This window comes from Simochromis diagramma, unplaced genomic scaffold (genome assembly GCF_900408965.1).
Source record: "Simochromis diagramma unplaced genomic scaffold, fSimDia1.1 OVJJ01000433.1, whole genome shotgun sequence".
NCBI classification, from domain to species: Eukaryota; Metazoa; Chordata; class Actinopteri; order Cichliformes; family Cichlidae; genus Simochromis; species Simochromis diagramma.
The window spans coordinates 2,245,762-2,270,242 of record NW_024387031.1 but is presented as its reverse complement, the minus strand read 5'-3'; the positions used below and the strand labels follow the sequence as shown (position 1 = coordinate 2,270,242).

The 24,481-nt window shown below is 45.2% G+C and overlaps 1 protein-coding gene and 1 long non-coding RNA gene across 5 annotated transcripts in view; one reads left to right on the top strand and one right to left on the bottom strand.

Moving 5' to 3' along the window:
- LOC120740710 overlaps positions 1-23,988 on the bottom strand; it is a 28,398-nt gene extending 4,410 nt beyond the window's left edge. For 3 of the 4 annotated variants that reach the window (XR_005697453.1, XR_005697454.1, XR_005697456.1), the window contains exons 1-3: positions 23,022-23,988; positions 2,008-4,451; positions 1,689-1,930 (exon numbers count right to left, since the gene is read on the bottom strand). This is a non-coding gene — a long non-coding RNA (uncharacterized LOC120740710). The remainder of the gene's footprint in view (positions 1-1,688; positions 1,931-2,007; positions 4,452-23,021) is intronic. The other variant, XR_005697455.1, reaches the window with a different exon arrangement.
- Positions 10,709-18,343, top strand: LOC120740709 (E3 SUMO-protein ligase ZBED1-like). The gene is made up of 2 exons (XM_040043199.1): positions 10,709-11,315; positions 17,417-18,343. Exons 1-2 carry the CDS (start codon positions 10,843-10,845, stop codon positions 18,276-18,278), a joined length of 1,335 nt encoding a protein of 444 aa, XP_039899133.1. The 5' UTR covers positions 10,709-10,842; the 3' UTR covers positions 18,279-18,343.
- Positions 23,989-24,481: the final 493 nt, after the last annotated feature.

Genomic DNA, 24,481 nt, shown 5'->3' with positions numbered 1-24,481 from the left:
ATTAGTATATGTGAGGGGGCAAACTCCTCAGGATCGGTGGTGACCGTGGTGGCCATTTAGAAGTCAGCCATCTTGGATACAACTTTTGTTTTTTCAATAGGAAGAGGGCCATGTGACACATCAAACTTATTGGTAATGTCACAAGAAAAACAATGGTGTGCTTGGTTTCAACGTAACTTTATTCTTTCATGAGTTATTTACAAGTTTCTCTTTGTTCACAGCCATTGACATGTCGAAGAGGTTAACACGTGACGAGCAGATAGAAATTGTGTTGATATCTGGTGAACACAGTAAGTGGGTCATTGCAGCAGATTTCAATGCAAGACACCCTACGAGACCACCCATCTCCCATGCTACAGTTAGCAAACTGCTTGCTAAGTTTCGTGAAACTGGTTCAGTGTTGGATTTGCCAAAATGTGGACGCAAGAAAACTGTCACTAATGAAGAAACATCAGTGGCTGTCCTAGCTTCATTCAGCAAGAGCCCACAACGTAGCACTCGCCGCATATCACTGGAGAGTGGCATTAAGCGAACATCCCTTCGGCAGATATTAGCTACTCACAGACGGCACCCTTACAAACTCCAGCTACTGCAGCATCTCAACGAGGATGACCCAGATAGGCGCACAGAATTTGCAGAATGGGCAAAACAAAAATTGGAACAGGACCCTCAGTTCACGCAGAAGAATTTGTTCAGTGATGTGGCAAACTTTTATGTGAATGGTGAAGTCAACAAACAAAACCACCGCTATTGGTCTGACACTAACCCACATTGGATGGATCCCTCCAAGACTGTTGGAACAACAAAAGTGATGGTTTGGGGTACAACGATAGTGGGTCCATTCTTCATCAATGGAAACCTCAAGGCCACTGGATATTTGAAATTGCTACATGATGATGTGTTTCCCTCTTTATGCACTGAAGCTGGCACGTTCCCTGAGTTTTTCCAGCAAGATGGTGCACCACCACATTATGGGTGCCAGGTCCGAGCATTCCTAGATGAACAGTTTCCTGGAAAGTGGATTGGTCGTCGTGGGCCAGTTGAATGGCCCCCAAGGTCTCCCGATCTGACCCCCTTAGACTTTTATCTTTGGGGTCATCTGAAGGCAACTGTCTATGGTGTGAAGATACGAGATGTGCAGCACCTGAAACTACGGATACTGGATGCCTGTGCTGGCATTTCTCCTGCGGTGTTGCTATCAGTGTGTGAAGAGTGGGAGAAGAGGGTTGCATTGACAATCCAACACAATTGAACACATTTTATAAGTGGTCAGAAACTTGTAAATAACTCATGAAAGAATAAAGTTACGTTGAAACCAAGCACACCATTGTTTTTCTTGTGACATTACCAATAAGTTTGATGTGTCACATGGCCCTCTTCCTATTGAAAAAACAAAAGTTGTATCCAAGATGGCAGACTTCTAAATGGCCACCACGGTCACCACCCATCTTGAGGAGTTTGCCCCCTCACATATACTAATGTGCCACAAACAGGACTTTAATATCACCAACCATTCCCATTTTATTACGGTGTATCCATATAAATGGCCTACCCTGTACTTTTAAGATTAGGCTTCAAACGTTCCTTTTTGCTAAAGCTAAATATATTAATAGACCTCTCTGCATCAAATCATTAATTGATAATCTCTGACTCTCTCCCACAGCGTGTTTTTGTCCTGTCTTCCTCACCTCCAACATGTCGCAGAGTTGGCTGCCCCTCCCTGAACCTCGAGGTTTCTTCCTGTTCAAAGGGAGTTTTTCCTTTCCACTGTCGCCAAGTACTTGCCCATAGTGGTCTGTAGCTTACAGTATAAAGCGCCCTGAGGTGATTCTGTAAATCACATAAATTCTCTCAGCCTTCTTGCTCCTTCCAGCACTGAAGACTCTGCCCACTTCCAGAATGCACCAGGAGAGAGGCTGCTGTGAGTAAGCTGCAGGGAGACATGTGGAAGATGAGCACAGATAGCCAACATGTTTTTGTTCATTAGCCTATCTGTAAGGACGTCACCTGCTGAGCGAAGCAGTGAAACAGCTGCTCCATGTCTGCGGCGAGATCTCTGTGCAGACAGCTGAACGACCCGAACATGCTCCTGATCTGCAGAGCCAGCCCATTAAACTGAGGGAGCTCTTTCAGGAGCAGTGTGTTCAACATCCTGTCAGGAGGAGAGGCGGGGTAAAGGAGGTCACACCAGTCACAGCTCCAACCATCAGAAACCAGCTCCCACCTGTACGCATTGGCCACAGCCTGCTCCTTGTAGCTCAGGTTGGGTTTCCCTTTGATCACTTTGTAGTTGAGAAGCTTGTCGAGTCTCTTTCTGATCAGATTCCTCGGGCCCATCCAGAGGTCCCAGAGAACGCAGGGCAACTGGTGGATCACCTCATCCTCTTCTTCTGGAAGAAGGAATAAAGAACAGACCGACATCAGCAGACCGTCGTCCACTGCATCATCCTTTCACGGGGGGCAAAATATGCATGTCCACCTCTACATGCGCTCAGAGCCGTGGCAGCCTGTTTCTGACCTATGATAATGTTCTGAGCGTGTGAAGAGGAGATTGGAGGCGGGATGGAGGATGCAGGCCGTCCGCTATTCAGAAGCTGTTTGCAAAGACAAAAGTCTGTGATGTAATCTTTAAATCTCCTGCCACACACAGGTGATACAGTGAGAGTTTAACTAGTGCTGTTTCTGTCCTCGTAACTGGACACGAGCCGACAGGATGCAGCACTTCCTGCACCTGTAAAGACCACAGCACTGCTCTCAGAGTTAATCAGAGTGCCGTAGTGATCTCCTTGTAGCAGATCGGTGCCTTTTCTCCGTCCAGTCCAAGTCCAAGTCCTCCGTGCAGCAGACAGGAAGCCCCGCAGACCAACCACACACAAACACATGTGTGGCCTCCTGACAGAGACTCAAACTCCTGACTGCATGTCTGTAGTGATATGCTGCTGCAGAGGCTGACCTTGAGTCACAGCCTGAAACCTTTATTAAAGCCGTAAAGAGTGACTGCTGCTGACCTGTGCAGGCAAAATCACAGACACAAAGTCATGTTTTACAAATGAGTTTATTCAGTTTTAATGTTTAGTCACTAAAGTCCAGTAAAGCTTTGCAGTGAATAGACAGGACAAAGTGTGTGCATGAGTTTACCTGCAGGTGCTGCAGGTACGTTTTCACGTTCTCCAGTAGCTCCAGGATGCCGTTTTCCAAAACATAGAAGAATCTTTCCAGGGCATCAAATTCCTCACACTGCTGCGTTACATAAACCAACTGTGCTCTTACAGGTCAGTAGGAGCCAAAGGTTCAGAGGAGATACCCACCTGCTGTTTGTGAGGTGCAGCCAATCAGAAGACATTTGTCTTATAGGAGGAGCACCAGGATGACGTACAGAATGATTATTGTGAACTGTGGAAGTATCACTGTGCCTGATTAGACCTCCCACTTGCCCCACTCCACTGCTGTGCTTCCATTCAACAGCATCTGGTCGAGGTGTAACTGTCATGATCCACCAGTGGCTGTCCTGGGGTGTGGTGCCTGACTTCCAGTGGTCATCTGATCTTCACACCCATGCACTGTGGCTCATCATGGCTGAATAACACTGAGCATACTTCAGGCCCTTGGTGTCCCTTGGTAGTGTTAGTGTAGCCCGGCTTAGTCTCTTGCTGATCTTCCCGAGTGTTGCTCTGACGTCTGTCTCCATCTCCCTTATATAGACCTTCCTGGACTTCCTGTCTTCTCTGGACCCTTCCCAGTTGAGTGTGAGTGAGATTGAGCACGGTGTGGACTCTGGATTTGGACTGAGCATACGCTCCCCTTTTTCCCAGCCCTGGACCCCTCTTCTTCCTGATTCACTGTATGTAGAAATCAGCGGTGTTGTAAATAAACCCACTTGTTTGATAACACAGTTCAGAGTTCAACGCCAGCAAACGTGAAAGTAACTTGCTGCGAGACATCAACCCAAATGTTCGTGGACTTGTTTGACACAGTTGACACTGTGAGGATCAGAGAAAAATCGATGATTGAAACTCGATCATTTATTCTAACCATCTCATGACAGATGAGATTTTTTAAGGTAGACTTTACATGCTGAACTGGTCTGTGAAGAAGAGTCTGGAGCTTCCCAGGAACAAGGAAGTGATACCTGTGTGATTCAGGAGCTCACCTGAGCTTAATCACACTACTTCATCTGTAAATTTATGAATTTATAAATGCGCTTTAAACAAAAAGAACAAACAACAACCACTTCCTGTTTGACTTCCTGTTTAGAACGACAGAAAGACTGAAACTGTGAGGGTGACACGTCAAAGTAAAGGTCTGGTTTCAGGTCACTTACAGAGACTCTGCAGGAAGTCAGGTTTTCCAGGCTGAAGCTGCTTCTGGTCCGGCAGGCTCAGGAGACGGCTCGATACGTCGATCACCTCTTCGATGTGCAGAAACATGCTGTCCATGCCGGCTGGAGGCAGCTTTGGTCAGAGCAGGTGGAGGGGAGACAGAAAATTAGGGTTTTACGCCTGATATCAGATGTTTCTTTAACCGCAAAGTCTGAGGGTTCTCCTGGTTCCCCATTAAAACCCATATGCTCCCATTATAACACACATACTCCAATTATAACACACATACTCCCATTATAACACATTGTTTTCATTTATTTTGAGTATATAAAAACATCAGAGTGGGAGGAACGCTGAAAAAGTGATAGTGATGTGCTGCAGCAGCATCAGAGCATGGCTGACTTCTGACCTCTGATTATAAAGGTGGATCTGCGCTCATGCTGAATGACTGAGCAGTGGTTGTGTTGGCTGCTGGGAGGCTGAACAATGCACAATCCAGCAGCTCATCGGCCTCACAGAGCCACCATTCACCCATGCCTTCACCCTGCTCCTCCTCCTCCCCGTGTCGTGTTTCACCTCCACTTTTGCATGCTCTACATTCATCTCTTATGGAACACAGTTCATATCTCTCCTGCTCCCTTGTTGTGGTTCCACAGCTCAGCTCTGCTCGCCCATAAAGCCTGATTTCATTATGTTTTATGAGCCCTCATTTCATTAGGACAGTGACAATAAGCCGTTATTTAGCAGTCCTAAGCAACAGAACAGGCATAATGAAAAGCAGATGATAAGAAGCCACTGAGAGGGTGCAGGATGCTAAAACACTTACAGTACCTGCTGCAGCTTTACGTTCAGCCTTTTTCTTTTTGCTTCTTTGTGTTGTCACTTTAAATCAAAGCTTGTCACTGTGACTGTATACACCTCTCTGCATTTATTCACTGCTTATCATTATTATTATTACCGTAATTGTCGGGCTATAAGCCGTTACTTTTTGCACAAGCTTTGAACCCTGCGGCTTTTAGTCAGGTGCGGCTATTCTATGGATTGTCCATGATTTTTGTCATATCGTAAGACGATTTGTTTTGTTTGTTCCGCTGTTGTACGGCACTACGTTGCCTGGCGGAAGGGCATGTGATCTAGTGATGGGTCGTTCGCGAACGAAATGGCTCTTAGAGCCGGGTCTTTGACGTGAACGACGCGAGCCGGCTCCTTATCGCGAGCCGTCACGTGGGTTTTTTTTTTTCTTTCTCTCCCCCTCTCTCTCTCTCTCGCACTTTTTTTCCGCTTCACTTCGCACCTGAGCCTTGTGCTTTATGCTGGGCAGAGGGGGGAGGGGCGGTAGTTACACTCAGTAGCACAGGAACAGAGCCAGAGGGAGAGAGAGAGAAAGAGAGCCAGGGACAACAACGTCACATTAGAAAGGTATAGTAATCATCCACAACTATTTTCGGTTGCAGATGATAAAGGATTCAGAAAGTTTATTCATGCAGGCCCATATGACAGAGAATATGCATCTTCTTTTTGTTTTCATATTATAATTTATATTTGATTGTGTTGTGGTTTGCAGTGTTTTGTGTTGTTTTCACTTTAAATTTGTAAAAGGAAAAAGCTGAAAATTTAAATAGTTAAAAGTTGAAATGTGAATAGTTGATTTTTGTATTATATGATTTATTTATTACATTTTATGTTGAGTGAAAAAATAAAAGTATATTTACAGTGGCCCCTACAGACAAAGCACATACAAACTTCAAATCACGTATGAACTCTGAAGCACGTACAAACTCCAAAACACGTACAAAAAACTCAGAAGCACATAAAAACTCAAAACACGTACAAAAGATAACAGAAGTGCTCCAGGATGCTGGGCGCAGTGTTGAGCTTTTGTTACCTAGTGGCTACACAAGCCAGCAAGTACCAACGACCGGATTTGGTGTGTGGTAGTAACAGGTAAATGAACTTTTTTTTTTAAAATTATTTGAATATATATGAGTGCCTGTGTATAAATACACAAACAATACACACATGCTTTCAATTGTGTAATTTAAGTGATCTAGTAGCTCTGATTTGGAAGTTCAGTTCATGCTAGAAATGTGTTTTGGAGTTTGTACGTGTTTTGTCTCTAGGGGCCACCGCATATATTTATATATAAACATATACAAATAAAACCACTTTTTTTTACGTTAGTAATTCCTTTTGTGCATAATTTTATATTATTGTTAATAATAAATTAATTAAAGCAACAAAACAACTTGAAGAGCCGGTTCGGAGCCGAAAGAGCCGGCTCTTTTTAGTGAGCCGAACCGAAAGAGCCGGATCTCTAAAAAGAGCCGGATCTCTAAAAAGAGCCGGAAATCCCATCACTAATGTGATCAGACACACAGTATCGGGGTTCAAGAGTGGTATGTTGGTCACGTGTCCATCCGCCAGGCAACATAGTGCTGTACAAGTAGCGCGAAAAACAAACTTCAAAGTAACGCTACGTGTTCAGCACGAGTCGTGGATGACGAGCGGCGATAAACTTGTGAAAAGCAAGTTATGCTCAACTCCACCGGTGGAATCTGACAGCGTGGAAAAGTGTGAAAACATCCATGATCACCAACGGATTTCGAAGGGCTGGACTGCTGCATGATGGAGAGGAGGACACCACGGCCCTTCTGAGGGTGTTCGACTCTGACACTGACAACGAGGATTTCTTTGGTTTTGTAAGTGACAACGAAGGAAAGAAGCTGAGAGTGGATGACGTAGCCATCCTGAGCCTGTTCGTATCCGACACTGGAGAAGAGGACTTTGGTGGTTTTAGTGCGCAGGAAGATGGTGGTGAATGACTGACTTTTCTTCTTGTTAAAGCCGTGTCACTGCACCTGAGCCTAAAAGGTAGTCTGAATCTATTTTTCTGGTGTGCTGTAGGTTATTGTTATGTACTACATTTGTTACTCATTTATGAAGCACAGTACATGTTTCGTACTTGTAATTACCGCTACTTGTACATATACCTAAAAAGTTATGCAAATATGTACCCATAACTTGTTTTTCAAAATATTAATAAAAGGGGTGTGTCTCCAAACAGCCATCTCTTTCCTGACAATTCCCTTTGTGCATATTCTCTTACATACGATAAGTCAACATTGAAACACCTGCGGCTTTTAGTCAGGTGCGGCTAATGTATGTACAAAACAGGATTTTCCCCTGATTTTAGCTTGTGCGGCAAATATTCAGGTGCGCTTTGTAGTCCGGGAAATACGGTATTATTATTGTTATTGTTATTATTAATTTATATTTTTTATTTTTTTGCCTGTCCCGTTTGGCTCTTTTGCCATCAGAATTATTGTCTAAAGGTGAAGAAAGATGCCCAACGGATTTACTTCACCAAATGGACCATCCCAGCCTTGTGGTCTAATGGTCTATTTGATTCACCTTTTATTGTTTATATTATTTTATTTTCACTTGCTAAATACGGGACAGACTTGACTGGGGAAAAGAAAGGGGAGAAAGAAAAACAGCGGGGAAGAGGGACGGGTATAAAGGGCAACCCCCCCCCCAAAAAAAAAACCAACAACAAAATAAGCAGACAAAAAAGACATATATCAATTACCTGGATCACCTGTTGAGAAAGAAAAAAGAGAAAACAAGCAGAAGAAAAAAAAAAGAGCAATTTAATAAACAACATCACGATGATCTATGGGAATATAACAGTAGATACTAAATATTAAACAGTACTGTGCAGCACGTAATATCGACAGCGCACAGTGTGCTTTGAGGTAGCAGCCAAAAAGGGTGTAGTTTGTGTGTGTGAGCACCCGTGTGTACACCTGTGAGCATAGAATAGAATAGAATTCAACTTTATTGTCATTGCACATATCACAGGTACAGGGCAACGAAATGCAGTTTGCATCCATCCAGAAGTGCTTTAGCCATGATATAGATATATTACAAAATATATATTAGCAATAATATAGATATGTAAGTATATTACAGAAATGGGTCTATTATGGTATGTAATATGTACACGGTATGAAGTATGTTATGAATATGCCATAACTATATGTACAGGCTGTAGTGAGTACAAGCTATGTACAGGCTATGAACAGGATATAAATATGATTGGTTCAGTCCATGTTATTATTGTGTGTTTGAGGGTACAATTGTCCATTGTGTGTGTGTGTGTAGGTAGTTGTGGGTGTGTGTGTCGCTACCCTATCCGTACCGGAAAACCCGATCGGTACCCCGCATGGGCGAAAGATGTCTACTTCCGGTCGTAGCGTTTTACGATAGTTATGGGTCAGAGTATCTGTTAAGATGTTAAGAATAATAAGTATATCTTAAAATGTTTGCAATAATGAAGCATTTCAGTACAATGTAGACAAAAACGAAAAATAAAAAGATAGTTACGGATCAGGACTCTCCGATCCTTACTGCACATGTGTAAAGTCAGACCGTACAAATCGGGTCTACCCGATCCGTACCGCGCATGTGCAGATGTTTTCTTCTTCTTCTGTTCGTTTAATGGCAGTTTACTCCCCGGTGTACGAGGATACCGCCACCTGCTGACCGAGCGAACGAACCCTATTATAAACTGAATTAGCGTGATTTCAAATGCGTGTTAAATTTGATTTAGCGATAGTCGAGTGTGTTTATGCTTGTCTGTGAGGAGAGGATTGTTGGAATTTTGATGTTGATGTCCGCCATCACTGTCAATTGTCAGTAAACACTTAATCTGGCTGATGAATCTTCACATGACACATTGCTAAGTCAATATTATTAAGTCTGTAATTAGGCGCCATTCTTCTTATTTTACGGCGCTGTTGTTCAATCGGGGAACGCTCTCTGTTGAGGAGAAAAGCATGAATTTGTTTGTATACGGATTATCCATTGTTTAAATGTCCCGGGCAGTCGAAAAGGAGGCAGAGCTGTTGAGAAATGCTAGGAGCTAACTGGGCGCTAACCGTATCATTAAAATATATTGAATGTTGCAATGTTGGCAAAGAGAGGAAGTGACGTAAGATTTGCGCATGCGGGGTACGGATCGGGTTTCCGGTACGGATCGGGTAGTGACAGTGTGTATGTCCAGTCCATGTGTTAACGTGGGTCAGATGTCAGAAGGCAGAGTTCAGGAGTCTGACAGCTGTGGGGAAGAAGCTGTTCCGGTACCTGGTGGTCTTAGTCCGGAGGCTCCTGTAGCGCCTCCCAGAGGGCAGGAGGGTGAAGAGTCCATGTGATGGGTGACTGGGGTCTTTGATGATTTTCCCAGCCCTTTTCAGATACCGCTTCCTGTAGATGTCCTTTACGGCAGGAAGTGGTGCTCCGGCGATGCGCTGGGCAGTTTTTACGACCCTCTGTAACGCCTTCTGGTCCGAGGCAGAGCAGTTCCTGTACCAGACTGTTATACAGTTGGTCAGGATGCTCTCGATGGTGCAACGATAGAAGTTCACCAGGATGTCTGAGGACAGGTGATTCTTCCTCAGAGTCCTCAAGAAGAAGAGGCGCTGGTGAGCCTCCTTGACCAGCTTGGAGCAGTTCGTCGTCCAGATGAGATCCTCGGAGATGTGGACTCCCAGGAACTTGAAGCTGCTCAGACGCTCCACAGCCGTCCCCTTAATGTAGATGGGTGGATGTGGGTCAGCATTCCTCCTGTAGTCCACGATGAGCTCCTTGGTCTTCTCGGTGTTAAGCAGCAGGTTGTTTGTGTCGCACCACTCAGCCAGACGATCCACCTCCTCCCTCCTCACTGTAGCATGAGCGCACTTGTATTTAAAAGGTTCCTTCATGTAATGATCTGTCCTCCAGGGCATGAAGCAGGCATGGAGGAGATCAAGACTCCAGACATCCAGAGGCCCTCAGAGCACAAGAGACCAAGGAAGACCAACAGAGGGGCAGTCGCGCCACTATCCCAGAAAGAGCTGAGGAGAGCCCCAGATGAGGGGTCACTCAGCAGCTGCGGGGCAGAAGCCAGGGAGGGTTGCAGTGACGTGCCCATGAGCTTCGCCGGCAGCCAGCTGTGCCAGTGTGACCGAGCCCCAGGCCGAGAGACTGGGGGCATCCAACCCCCAAAGTGGCCCGAGCGAACCCCAGGCTCCAGGCTCCGACAAGCAGCCACCAGGAGTGAGCCGATGTGTACCTGGACGCCCATCCCCGGACACAAAGAACCACTAATGCCCCGATGTCTGAGGGTGTCTGCCACTGGCAGGGGAAGTGGTGGGGGGAGATAGGCCTCCATACCATGGAGGGCCTGAGATGACCCTAGAGAGGTGGCGTCTGATACCCAACCTGACATATAGACACAGACAAACAGGCACACACAGATACAAACATCCATTCCCACCCTCATGCTCTCATATGCACTAGGGGTGGGTTTAAAAAATCGATTCATCGATTAAAATCGATTCTAACTGGAATAAAACGATATCGATTCATTAAATCCTGAAATCGATTTTTTTTATACATATGTAGTTTGCCGCGTATGAAACTTGCAAGCGGTTAACATGAGGAAGTCACGCGAGAGTTAAGTGACCTGGACGCATGAACCATCATGGCTACTCCCGGGAATGTGCCACCGAGCCTAAAGGCAGATGTCTGGCAACACTTTGGATTTAAGAACTGTGAAGACAGTGAAGAGCCGGACAAAAGCAAAGCCGTATGTAAGATGTGCAAAATGGAGGTAAAGCACTGTGGAAATACCACAAATCTCAGAAATCATTTAACGAGGCATCATCCAGATATCCCGCTAGCAAAAACGGCCGACACCAAGCAACGCTCACTCGAAAAGGCATTTGCAGTGAAGTTGGCATCCACTTCTCCACGTGCCCAAAAAATAACCCAGTCTGTGGCAACTTTCATATGTAAAGATATACGTCCGTACAGCGTTGTTGAAAATGATGGCTTCCAAAACCTCATTAATACGCTAGAACCACGCTATGTTTTACCAACACGCAAACATTTGAGTGAAGTGGTAATCCCAAACATGTATGAAAAAGTGAAACACGATGTTACAGCCTCACTCAAGTCAGCAGAGAGCTATCAATATTGAACAAAAAACTATGTATTGTAAGTATATATGGTCCAAATGTTGATGAACCCTCATTCTTCCACGGATTTTTTTTTTTTAGTGCACTCTCTGAACACCTCGAATGCACACTCATTCTTGGCGGTGACCTCAACCTTGGACTAAATGAAGAAATGGATAGGCTCAATACAACAGGAACTCAGCGCAATTGGCAATCCACAAATATAATCAAACAGTATATGAGCGACTTTGGCCTTCGCGATGCATGGCGCTCCCTTCACCCCAACAGTAAGGAATATACTTTTTTCTCGCATGTTCATCACTCTTACTCTCGTCTGGATTATTTTCTGGTCAGCAGCTCACTGCTGAGTGACATTTCAGACACTGAGATTCATCCTATAGCTGTCAGCGATCATGCTCCTGTATCTTTAACACTAATACACAAGAATAATACTACGCCAAGTAAAAACTGGAGATTTAATACATCATTGCTTAAAGATGAAGACTTTATTAAATATTTTAAAAAGGAATGGACTTCATATTTGGACTTTAATGACACTCCCGGAATATCTGCTTCTGTTCTATGGGAAGCAGGGAAAGCTGTGATGAGAGGTAAAATAATTTCTTTCTCATCACACAAAAAGAAAGAAGAAAACAAAAATATTCAGGAATTAGAAAAAAACATCAAATCACTAGAAGAAGCCTACGCGTGCGACCAAGATCAGGAAACATTGAACAAAATACGCAAGACAAAACTAGAATTAAATGAAACTATTAATAAAAAAACACAATTCCTTATACAAAGACTTCGCTTGTAGAATTTTGAACACAGTAACAAATCAGGTCGATTTCTAGCTAACCAGTTAAAAATAAATAAAGAAAAAACAACTATATGTGCTGCTAAAGATCTATCGGGGAACACAATATATGACCCTGGAAGAATAAACAACATTTTTAGGGATTTCTATGAAACTTTATACTCACCACAAATAAACCCATCTAAAAATGAAATTGATCTGTTTCTTGACAACGTAACTCTTCCAAAATTACTAGACAGTCAAGCAATGGAACTGGATTCGCCACTGACGCCAAGTGAACTCCAGGAAACCCTGATAAGTATGCCCAATAATAAGGCTCCAGGCCCAGACGGCTTCCCTGCAGAATTCTACAAAGAATTCTGGACAATTCTGGCACCAGTATTCCACAGAATGTTGCAGGAAATCGAGGAAAATGGCAGACTACCACCAAATATGAATTCTGCCAACATTAGTCTCCTGCTAAAACCAGGCAAAGACCCCTTATTTCCCTCAAGCTATCGTCCAATTTCTCTTTTAAATGTAGACCTTAAAATAATCTGCAAAGCTCTCTCAAAGAGATTAGAGAAAATAACCCCCCTCTTAATTCATCCTGACCAAACTGGTTTCATAAAAGGTCGGCACTCCTCAACAAACACTCGTAGATTACTTAATTTAATAGACTACTCATACAATAAAAACATCGAAACCATAATATTATCTCTAGATGCAGAAAAAGCATTTGATAGAGTTAACTGGAAATTTTTATTCGCAATTTTACACAAATTTGGTTTTGGAAACTCTTTCATAAACTGGATAAGAATATTATACAATTCCCCAACAGCTCGTATCAGAACAAATGACCAGACATCCTCCAGCTTCTGTCTCCTGAGGGGCACCAGACAGGGATGCCCACTCTCCCCTTCACTTTTTGCAATTTTTATCGAACCTCTAGCAGCAGCATTTAGACAGGCTACAACAATTAAGGGCATAAAATGTAAGAACATAGAACATAAAATCAGTCTCTATGCGGATGATGTGTTGCTTTTTCTGCAAAACACACAAACCAACTTCTCTGAGGTAATTACTCTAATAAACTGGTTTTCAAGAGTTTCAGATTATTCAATTAACTGGCCAAAATCTACAGTTCTCCCCATTAACTGCTCCTTCCATAATTCTTCCTCTGCCCCACTGCAATCCGGAAATATTAAATATTTAGGTATTAATGTTTCTCCTAAGCTTTCAGACTTAACTAAATTAAACCACATCCCACTTCTAAAGAAAGTAGAAGGCGATCTGACTAGATGGAAATCTTTACCCATATCACTCATGGGAAGGGTCGCCACTATAAAAATGATGATCTTGCCAAAAATAAATTACTTATTTTTGATGATCCCTAACAAACCATCACAAGATTGGTTCAGATCTCTGGATTCATATATTTCCAAATTCCTTTGGAAAGATAAACCCCCGCGTATCAGCTTAAAAACGCTACAAAGAACCAAGGATAGAGGAGGATTAGATCTGCCTAATTTTCAACAATACTTCTTAGCCAACAGGCTTCAGTTCATCTCAGAATGGTCAAAACATACCACCTTAGATGAGCCCTGGCTAGATGTTGAACAGGCACTATGCAAGGATCTAGAGATTTCAGACCTACCATTTATTAGCTCAAACATCAAAAGACATGAATGCTTTAAAAGTATCAACATCAGCTTCTCTCTGACAGCATGGTGGGAGTTTCTAAAAATAACGGAGTCTTCATTAATCCCATGTAAACGTACACCTATCTGGAACAACCCTGACATATTACAAAACAATAATATGATTAATTTCCCAGAATGGAGTTGTAAAGGAATTAAATACTTAGAACATATATTAGAGGGAACAGAATTTATTCCATTTGACAGACTAGTTGCACAATATGGGATCAACAAGAAAAGATTTTTAGAATATCAACAAATTAAATCCATAGTAAAAAAGAAATTTAACCTCAGTCAAGTTGAATTACAAACACCACCAAGTGCGGCATATTTCCTTACTCTTAAATCCCCCAAATTATTATCTAAAATATACAGAACACTTTCTAAATTAGATGAATCAATATCCCTTCCTATTGCAAAGTGGGAAGCAGATTTATCAGTCAGCTTAGACCAAAACTTCTGGTCTCAGGTATGCTTAAAAATCTTTAAATTGATTAAAAATCCCAGTCTGCAATTAATACAATACAAAATACTACATAGAGTGCACTATACAGGTCATCGGATGTTCAAGATGGGCTTTACATCTTCCAACAACTGCTCACACTGTCAAGGCAATACACCAGACAATTACACTCACGCTCTTTGGTTCTGTCCACCAGTGCAGAAGTTTTGGCGCGAGATATGTGAAGACTTATCAAAGTGTCTGAAATGTAACATTCCAACTTCCCCCTTAGTGTGTTTGTTAGGCAGCTTAGATAATGTTACTTCAGAAAAGAATATAGCCCATATGGTTTTCACTGCCCTATGCATAGCCAAGAAAACTGTCCTCATGAACTGGAAAAATAAAAACAATCTTAATTCTAACCAATATAGAAATTATCTATTAGATTACATTAGTCTTGATACAGCCTCTGCCACCACATCAGATCAATTGCTCTGGGCTCCTTTGATCAGCTTCATCACCTAGTGGGGGTGGGGGGTCATAGTTTGGTCCCGCCTTCACTGTTGTGATTGGTGTGGCGGTAGGGACAGGCTTAGGGCGTCGGGGGGTTCCCCGGAGGCATCTTCCTTGGGGGGCTCAACCCGGGGGTAGCGGTCATGTCCGGGTGGGGGCTCTTTTGGCTCTCGGGTGACTGTTTCCTCGTGGCTGCGTGCAGCGGAGCTAGGGGAGGGTCTGTGCTGACGGACGTGGGTTACTGACCTGGTAGCCTGGCTGCCCCTGGGTGGGTCCGGGATGGGCGTGAGGTTCTGGGGGCGCTCTGTCTCTGGGCTGGGGCCCGGGCCGGGCCTCGGGGCCTTGGGTCCTGGTTTGTGTGTCGCCGGGGTTGTGGGCGGGTGGGTGCATGGGGGCCCATCCCTGGCGCGGGGTGCCGCCGGTGCGTCGAGCCGCCTGGGGGGCTCTTCAACTGGTGGGGGAGATTGTCACACCTTGCAGGAGCTTTCCTCTCCTCAGGAACTCTCTGCAGGAGGGGGAGACACAGGAGAGGTGGAGGAAGATCTCAGCCTGGGCGTCTATTGTCTCATGTAGTCTGGAAGATGAATGGATGGTGGGGTGGGTGCAGTTTTCTCTGTGGTGGGGTTAGGTGGACTGTCCAGGGCTCTGTGGAGCCGGGGGGCGCTACTGCACTGGGCCCCGGTCTGATGGGCCTGGGCCCCCTTTCCCTGGCGGGTCGCGAAGGGTGGGAGTGCCTACTGGGGTCAGCGGGGGAGCTGGCCCCAGGGAGGGGCTACCTGCCCCTCCCTTCCTTCCCTCCCCATCTCCAGCTGCCTCCCTCTTCCCGCTCCTCCACAACCACCCACACATGCAGGGCCTTGGAGTAGGGGTATGTCACCAGGGTGCAGAGGAGGCTACCCCCCCCCTCTGTCCCCTTCTGGCTGCCTCTGCCTCAATTTTATCCCACAACTTAGACATTCACATTATTCACACTCTCATTACACATACATATAGGATCTTGGGGGTGGGCACAATCACGGAGTCCAAATTACCATCAGGGTGTATACCTCACCCCTGACGTCGTTGCCCACCTCTCAATTTTAAATACACTTAGTCATTGAGGGCTAGCAGGAGGGACTATGCGCTTACCTGCTGCTCCTTGGCAGGTAGCTCCATGCCCTCCTGGGTTTTAATTGCACCTTAGAACACATATGCATCAACACTACAATGAGCGGGTGGAGGGAGGTTTGGAGTCTTCTCCCACCCCCATTCTCTGCGGCCTGCTGGAGCGGGAGGGCTAGGAGGAGGAGTTGGCCGTCCGACTGCGGTCTGGGGTGTGGGGCCTCCCTGCTGCTGCGGAGTCGGGGTGGTCTGCCTCTCCCCACCGCAGGGAAAAGGGTAACACCACCTGGGTCTGGGTGCAATTCCCCCCTCCAGGGGCAAGGGTACCTAGACCCGGTTTGTAGAGTACGCTTGGGGAGTGTGATTGTGTGTACAGCGTCTCTTTATGTCTGTCTCCATGTTGGTTGAGTGTGGAGTAAGTGCCGATGAGAGCATGAGGGTGGGAATGGATGTTTGTGTCTGTGTGTGCCTGTATGTCTGTGTCTATATGTCAGGTTGGGTATCAGACGCCACCTCTCTGGGGACATCTCAGGCCCTCCAAGGTTTGGAGGCCTATCTCCACCCACCACCACTTCCCCTGCCAGTGGCGGACTCCCTCAGGTGTCGGTGCGTTGGTGGTTCTTTGTGTCTGGGGGTGGGCGTCCGGGTACACACCAGCTCACTCCTTGGCGGCCGCTTATCGGGGCCTGGAGCCTGGGGCTCGCTCGGGCCACTCCGGAGGTGGGGTGCCCCCGGCCTCTCGGCCTGGGGCTCGGTCACTCAGGCACAGCTGGCTGCCGGCGGAGCTCACGGGCGCGTCACTGCAACTCCCCCTGGCTTCTGCTCCGCGGCTGCTGAGTGAGCCCTCATCTGGGACTCTCCTCAGCTCTTACTGGGACAGTGGCGCGGCTGCCCCTCTGTTGGTCTTCCTTGGTCTCTTGTGTTCTGGGGGCCTCTGGATGTCTGGAGTCTTGATCTCCTCCATACCTGCTTCATGCCCTGGAGGACGGGGCTGTGGCTCCCCACACTCCCTAGCAGATCGTTACATGGAGAAACCTTTGGAATGCAAGCATGCTGATCCACACAGGTATGCACACAGGTGTACACACGGGTATTCACAGACGCGGACTACAGCTTTCTTGGCTGCTGCCTCAAAGCACATTGTGCGCTGTCTATCTTGCGTGCTGCACAATATCGTTTATTATTTAGTAACTATTGATATCTATGACTAGCTAGTTTATTGTGATGGTGCTTTGTTTTCTCTATTATTACGTTGCTCTTTGTTGTTTGCTGTCTCCTCTGTTTGTTTGTTTTTTCTTTCTCCATACAGGTGACCCAGGAGTTTTTTTTTTTTTTTTTCTCTCTCTTCCCCCCCCTTCTCACCGTCTCTTCTCCCCTTTGGTTTTCTTTCTTTCTCTCCTCCTATTTCTCTCATTCATTCCCCCTGTCCTATTTATTAAAAAAAAAAAAAAAAAAAATGACAAAGGATGAACTGAAGCTCTGCCATCACGTAATGTCGCATACTGCTGTTTCTGATGTCATTTAGAAAAAAAAAAAAAAAAAAAAAAGTCAGCAGAGAGAGTCGCTATAACCTGTGACAGCTGGACATCCAGAGCAACAGATAACTACCTGACTATCACCTCACACCATATCGACCAGGAGTGGAGACTCGTGTCTCATGTCTTACAGACAAGAACCACTGAAGCAAGCCACACAGCAGCTAATTTATCTGAAATTATGTTCAAAGCAATCGAAGAATGGGAGCTTACAAACAAAAATCCAGTCATCGTAACTGACAATGCTGCAAATATGGTGCGAGCTGTGGAAATAACGGGCTGGTTGCACATTGGTTGTTTTGCCCACACACTCAATTTAGCTTCACAAGCAGGACTGAAAGTTCCAGCTGTTGCTCAGCTGCTTGGCCGAGTGAGACGCATAGCATCCTTTTTTCATCGCAGCACTGTTGCAAGTCGCAAGCTTAAAGAGAAGCAAAAGATACTGAATCTACCTGCCCATAAGCTGGTGACTGATGGGGTGACCAGATGGAACAGCACATTGGAGATGCTGGAACGCTTCCTAGAGCAACAACCAGCAATCTCTGCAGCTCTACTCTCACCTGAAGTGAGAAGTGACAGTAATCTCTGTAGTCTTACAGAGGCTGACATAACTGATGGAGAAGATATAGTGAAAGCTTTGAAGCCGCTGAAAGCAGCCACACTGGTTATGTCTGAAGAAAAGTCCCCGACCCTTTCCATCATTGCACCTCTGCATGCACAGCTGCTGGAGAAGATGATCAGTGTCTCTCACGACTCCTCACTGATTAAAGACCTCAAGATTGCTGTATACAACAACTTGAAGTCAAGGTATGTTTATGAATTGTGTGTATATGCCATGAATGAGTGTAACTGTATGGATGCATGTATTACATGAAAATTCTTATTATAGTGAAAAAATATATATATTATAAAAATGTTAGTTAAGCCCTCTTGTCTAGTAATAGGCCTTTTGATTTTATATCTATCTATCTATAGATGTTTATATATAAATTATGGAAACAAAGTCGTATATTAATGTTTCTGATCTTGCATGAGTGTATGTAACCATGCACATGTATATCCAACATAATAAACTGAGTTAAATGTGCAAAATCTCTTTTCAAGATATGTGGCCCTAAAGGACAAGCTGTACATTGCATCAGCATTAGATCCTCGCTTTAAGGCCCTGCCATTCTTGTCCAAAGAGACCTGTAACAACACATTCTCTCAGTTGGTGTTGGAAGCAGCAGGTTTGGAGAACGTGGACACAGCTATTGTGAGTTACAGAAACAAAAACAAAAAATTATTGGTTTTTTTTGCACTACTCTAGTTAGAATATAAATAGTAATTTCTTTATTAATTAAGTTTTCATTTTTCTACAGCGACAGTCTGATGGTGACACATCTGAGGAAACTGTCCCTGACATCTCTCTTGGTGGTGTTGATGAAGTGGATTATGCCCCTCCAATTAAGAGGTCAAAGGACTCTGCATTAATTTTTCTCCTTGGGCCAGCCTACTCAACAAAAACCACAGCACCACAGAAAACACCAACTCAGAAGGCAAAGGAAGAAGTGAATCGATACAGGGACGTTGAGCCTGTTGCACTTTCTGAAGATCCTTTGATCTGGTGGAGGGACCATGAAAGGGAGTATCCTCTCTTGGCTCTACAAGCAAAGCAGTATCTTTCCATACCTGGGACCAGTGTTCCTTCTGAACGAGTGTTTTCAACTGCTGGTGACATTGTTACCGCACAAAGGAGCTGCCTGACTCCACAACATGTAGACCAGCTTCTCTTCTTGCAGAAAAACCTTACAGTCTCAAAGAAGTGAGAGGGTAGTTATAAATAAGGCTAAATTGCATTAGTTTCACAGAGGTTTTACAATACTGTTCAGTATGTTTTCATTTTTTGAAGTATTTTAAAAGGCAGTTTTTCATTTTCTGATCAGTCAGTTTCTGTCAGTTCACTTGTACACGCTGTGTTATCCTGTGTGTCTCCAAAACACAATAGTGGATTTCAGAAAAGCTGTGTGAGACACTAACAGCAAAACTATTTCTCTGAGGTTTTACTGATGTTTACAAAAGATGTGTTCTATTTGCACTGGATCCCTGATCCACTTGAAAGGTATGTATGAAAAAAAATATATACTAATGTTAATTAAAAATTACATTATTTAACTGCTTTAGTATCTGTTCTTAATTTTGAAATTTATGTAATTCATTCACAAGGCTTAGAGGGTTCTTTTGACAGTACAGTACATACACAGATGCAGTTCGCCTACAGATCCAACAGATCCACAGAGGATGCCATCGCCCACGTCCTACACACCACTCTCAGCCATGTGGACAAGAAACAGGGTAACTATGTGCGAATGCTGTTTGTTGATTACAGTTCAGCGTTTAACACAATAGTGCCCTGCAGACTGTTCACAAAGCTCAGGGATCTGGGACTTAACAGCCGTCTGTGTGCATGGGTGTTGGACTTCCTCACTGGCAGAACTCAGGTGGTGAGGGTGGGCAGGTGCTTCTCCAACAGCATCACCATCAACACAGGAGCACCTCAGGGATGTGTCCTCTCGCCACTGCTCTACTCCCTCTACACTTCAGACTGTGTGGCCACCCATGGCTCCAACACCATTGTGAAGTTTGCTGACGACACAGTGGTGTTGGGTGCCATCTCCAACAACGATGAGACGGCCTACATGGATGAAGTGAAGAATCTGGCATCGTGGTGCCAGGACAACCACCTCCAGCTGAACGTCAGCAAGACCAAGGAGCTGGTGGTGGACTTCAGAAGGAGTCAGCACAGAGACTACAAGCCCATTATCATCAATGGAGCTCCAGTGGAGAGGGTGCAGTCCTTCAAGTATCTTGGTGTCCACATCTCCTCAGACCTGACATGGGCTGCCCACATTCAGGTCCAGACCAAAAAGGCTAGGCAGCGCCTGTATCACCTACGACAACTGAGGAAGTTCAGGGTCTCTCCAAAGATCCTCAGGATTTTCTATACAGGCGCTGTGGAGAGCATCCTCACACAGAACATGACATCGTGGTTTGGGAACAGCTGTGTGAAGGACCAAAAAGCTCTCCAGAGAGTGATCTGTACAGCAGAACGCTGCTGCAGGATTGCTCTCCCCCCGCTTCAGGACACCTACACCAGGAGATGCCGGACTAGAGCAGCGCAGATACTGAAGGACCTGTCCCATCCTGGCAACAAACTGTTCCAACTTCTGCAATCTGGTAGAAGGTTCCGCATCATCCGGGCAAGGACAGAGAGACTCAAGAGGAGCTTCTATCCCCAAGCCATCCGTGCTCTAAACACACACACCCGCCCTCTCACATCATCTATAATTGACTGAGACAGGACTCTTCCAGACACTAAACCAAGGCACAATGTACATTTCAAATTCCTTTAATTTTAAATATGTTTATATTGTCTATTCTGTAAAATAGTCAGATGTCTATTCATATTAATGTACAGAATTCACCTGCTTGCTGCTACTACTGCACATTCACCCAATGTATATACTATATATATATATATATATATAATGTTCTTCCTCTACACCCCCCCCCCCCCCAATTTTTTGCACATGTCGAGGAGCGTGTCAGGCTACATTTCACTGTGTGTTATACTTGTATAACTATGCATGTGACAAATAAAGAACCTTGAACCTTGAATATACAAGGTGAATTATCATAATTTTATATATATTATGGTTCATATAATAATATTTCGGACTGATTCAAAATTGAATCGAATCGAATCGAATCGTGGATCGAATCGATTCGGGACCTTGTGAATCGGAATCGATTCTAGAAATCAGTGACGATACCCAGCCCTAATATGCACTTACTCCACACTCACCCAACGTGGAGACAGACAAAAAGACACTTTACACACAATCACACTCCCCAAGCGTACTTCTAAGCCCCAGGTCTAGGTACCCTTTCCGCTGGAGGGGGAAACTGCAACCAGACCCAGGTAGTGTTACCCTTTTCCCTGGGGTGGAGAGATGCAGACCACCCCGACTACACAGCAGCAGGGAGGCCCGACATTCCAGACCCCAATCGGACGGCTAACTCCTCCTCCCAGCCCCCCCGCCCCAAAAGGCAACAGAGAACGGGGGTGTGTGAAGACGCCAAACCTCCCTCCGCCTGCTCATATGTAGTGTTGATGCATGTGTGTTCTAAGGTGCATTTAAAACCCAGGAGGGCATGGAGCTACCTGCCAGAGAGCAGCAGGTAAACGCATAGCCCCTCCTGATAGCCCTCAATGTATACGTGTATTTAAAATTGAGAGGTGGGCAATGACGCCAGGTGTGAGGTTGTACACCCTGATGGTCTTTTGGATTCCGTGTAGTGTGCCCACCCCCAAGGTCCTATATGAATGTGTTATGAGAGTGTGAGTAATGTGAATGTCTAATGCTGGGCAGACACTGTGCGATTTTTGGCCCATTTTGAGCCGATTTTTGAGTCGTGCGACCGTTTTGGCGATCGGCCCGATTTTGGCCTTCATCGTGCGTCGTGCATCGTGTAGTATACGTGGGGTAACGAGAAGCGATTGACACCTCACGACCAGCTCCCGATCATCAATCGCTTGGTCGTGAGGATTTCAAACCTGTTTGAAATCCTCGCGACCGTTGTGAGGGTGTCACCGCAGTTTCTCACACTGCGCACGCGCAAACACAAATGTCAGCGAAAAAGACGGCGCAGCACGGCTGTGCAGCGTGTGATCTGGACACAAGCGATGGAGGTACAACTTGTAGAACTATGGCAAGCTCATCCGAGCCTTTTCGATGTGGCCTCACAAAATTATCACGACCACAACAACCGTGAAAATAGTTGGATCTACATTGCTGCTCAATCACAGCTGCCTGGTCAATGTTTTTCATTAGCAATTTAACAAAGTTGATGATGGTGGTGTGCGTGTCTGTGTGAGTGAAAGACAGAGAGGGAGAGCGAGCGACAGAATTTCTGTTATAACCTTCATTTTATGGACGCACAGTGTGAGCACTCGGGTCGCATCAGAGCATCGGGTTGTATAGTGTGAGACCCTGCATCGTGACCTATGAACTTCTAACCCCTGCGAGTCAACCGTACAGTTTGAGCAGGAGCTGGTTTAGGAAGAACCAGTGGGAAAGAGAGCCTCCTGGGCTCCTCCATGACGGAGATGGCTATGAAAGAAACAGACTGTCAGGTACTTCTTTACATGTCTGAGCATCTTTGCTGTCATCAGTCTACAGAGCGAAGCTCAGACCGTGCAGCTCTGGAACTTGCAGATTTTACATTCCCTGATTACTGAGAGGAGGCATGCTGTCTCCGTCTCCCGCTTCATATGGGAAATATCAGCGAATGACAAAGACTCACACAGAGATCTGCACCAGCATCGCCTTACTGGACTTTATTGACTAACAACCAGGGGATTTGCTCAGATTTAAAACCTGAGGTGGATCATCAGTCTAAACAGCCCCAAATCACTGTGAACCAAAACGCTGCCTCTGATGCCTCCTTCATCCCTCAGCAGAAAACCGATGATTAGCAAATAACCCTGATCACCTAAAACCCGCAGACCGGGTCTGAATCGGGTCAGAGCCATTTTTATGCTAACAGGGACAAACTGAGAGAAGCACGCACTCACCTTTAACCCCAAAACGCTGCAATCCCCTCAGCTCCGATCCTCGCCAATTGCGTCCTCGCTCGCTCCTCTTCCCGCCGCACTGAATCAAAATCTGCCGCAAGGACAACACACACACACTACACACACACAGAGTTTAATTTTCTCCACTGACTCACACACACTGGCAGGCGTGTGTGAGGAAGGGGGATGGGAGGGAGGGCTCACACATGAAAACACACACACACTCATGCTGCTGAATAAGCTGAGTGACTGAAGCAGCTGGTGGGGAGAGGAAGTGGTGCTCACCCAGACAGAAACTGACTGGGTGACAGATCTTCAGACTGAAGTGAAGGACCAATCAGAGGATATGTTGATGAAATGCGGTGAGGTCCATGCAGCAGACCCTCAGGCAGCAGAGGCTGAAGTTTCCCTCTCACAGGAGACAAAGCGCTGTGGGTCCTCCTCGTAAACAGGATTTACACATTTAGGTCCTCGTTGACTTTCGACCCTCAAAGGAAGTGAATGCCCACCCCAAACATAAAGACTTTATCTTGTATTAAGGGGGGAGTGCACCAGCATCTGCCCTGAACTGCACGTCCAGACTCTAAATGAGCAGCTTTGCATGACTCACAGTTCAGAATAATCCTTCTGTATCTGATACTGCTTCATCCCGTGTGTGAAAGAAAGTATCCAGTCAACTGCTGCTGGCTTTATGGTCCAAAAAATACGGTTCATATCATGTTTCTTTACTTGTGAATTATGTAAAGACTGGTTCTGAGATTAATAAGACAGTTACTCCATCTGAGACTCAACTGCAAACTGCTGCTGGCTTTGTTTCCCCCCTGGACTGTATCACTCCTCAACCTGTGAATTTTGAGACTGTTTTTGGTGTTGTTTCACCCCTAGACTGCGTGGCTCCACAGCCAGTTTATTCAGACATTGCCAGTGTTAACACTCCTGCTTCTATGACTGCTCCTGAGCTTCTCTCTCCTCCTCCCGTTCCTGGGCCCAGGGTGGCTCGGGTCCAGCCCTCTCCTTCACCTGTTACAGTTCCTCCTGTGAGGGTGGCTGAGGCCCAGCTGGTCCCTGCTTCAGTCCCCAGGCTGGTGGAGGCTCAGTTCATCCCTGCCTCCCTTTTGATTTATGGTGCTGATCAGTGTTGGTCAAGTTACTTGAAAAACGTAATCAGTAACTAATTACCGATTACTTCCCCAAAAAGTAATCCCGTTACTTTACTGATAACTGATTTTCAAAAGTAATTAATTACTCAGGTACTTAGTTACTTTTTAAAAACACAATTTACAACCTGAATAGGTGATAAAGCGATAGATCTTTCAGCCTAATTCTACTTTTTCTGCATAATCCATCATACAAAATGTAATCAAATGGAAAAGTCCCTTTTTAAAACTTGTTTTATTAGTTTTAATCTTTTAACTTTATGCATCAAGCAAACATTTAATTATATGCAACATTCTCTGACT

Bases quoted from the DNA above. Each gene is read 5' to 3' on its own strand.
- LOC120740709 (XM_040043199.1), top strand. From the start codon at position 10,843: ATGGCTACTCCCGGGAATGTGCCACCGAGCCTAAAGGCAGATGTCTGG. The intron at 11,316-17,416 runs GTCAGCAGAGAG...AAAAAAAAAAAA, and splicing joins GATGTTACAGCCTCACTCAA to GTCAGCAGAGAGAGTCGCTA.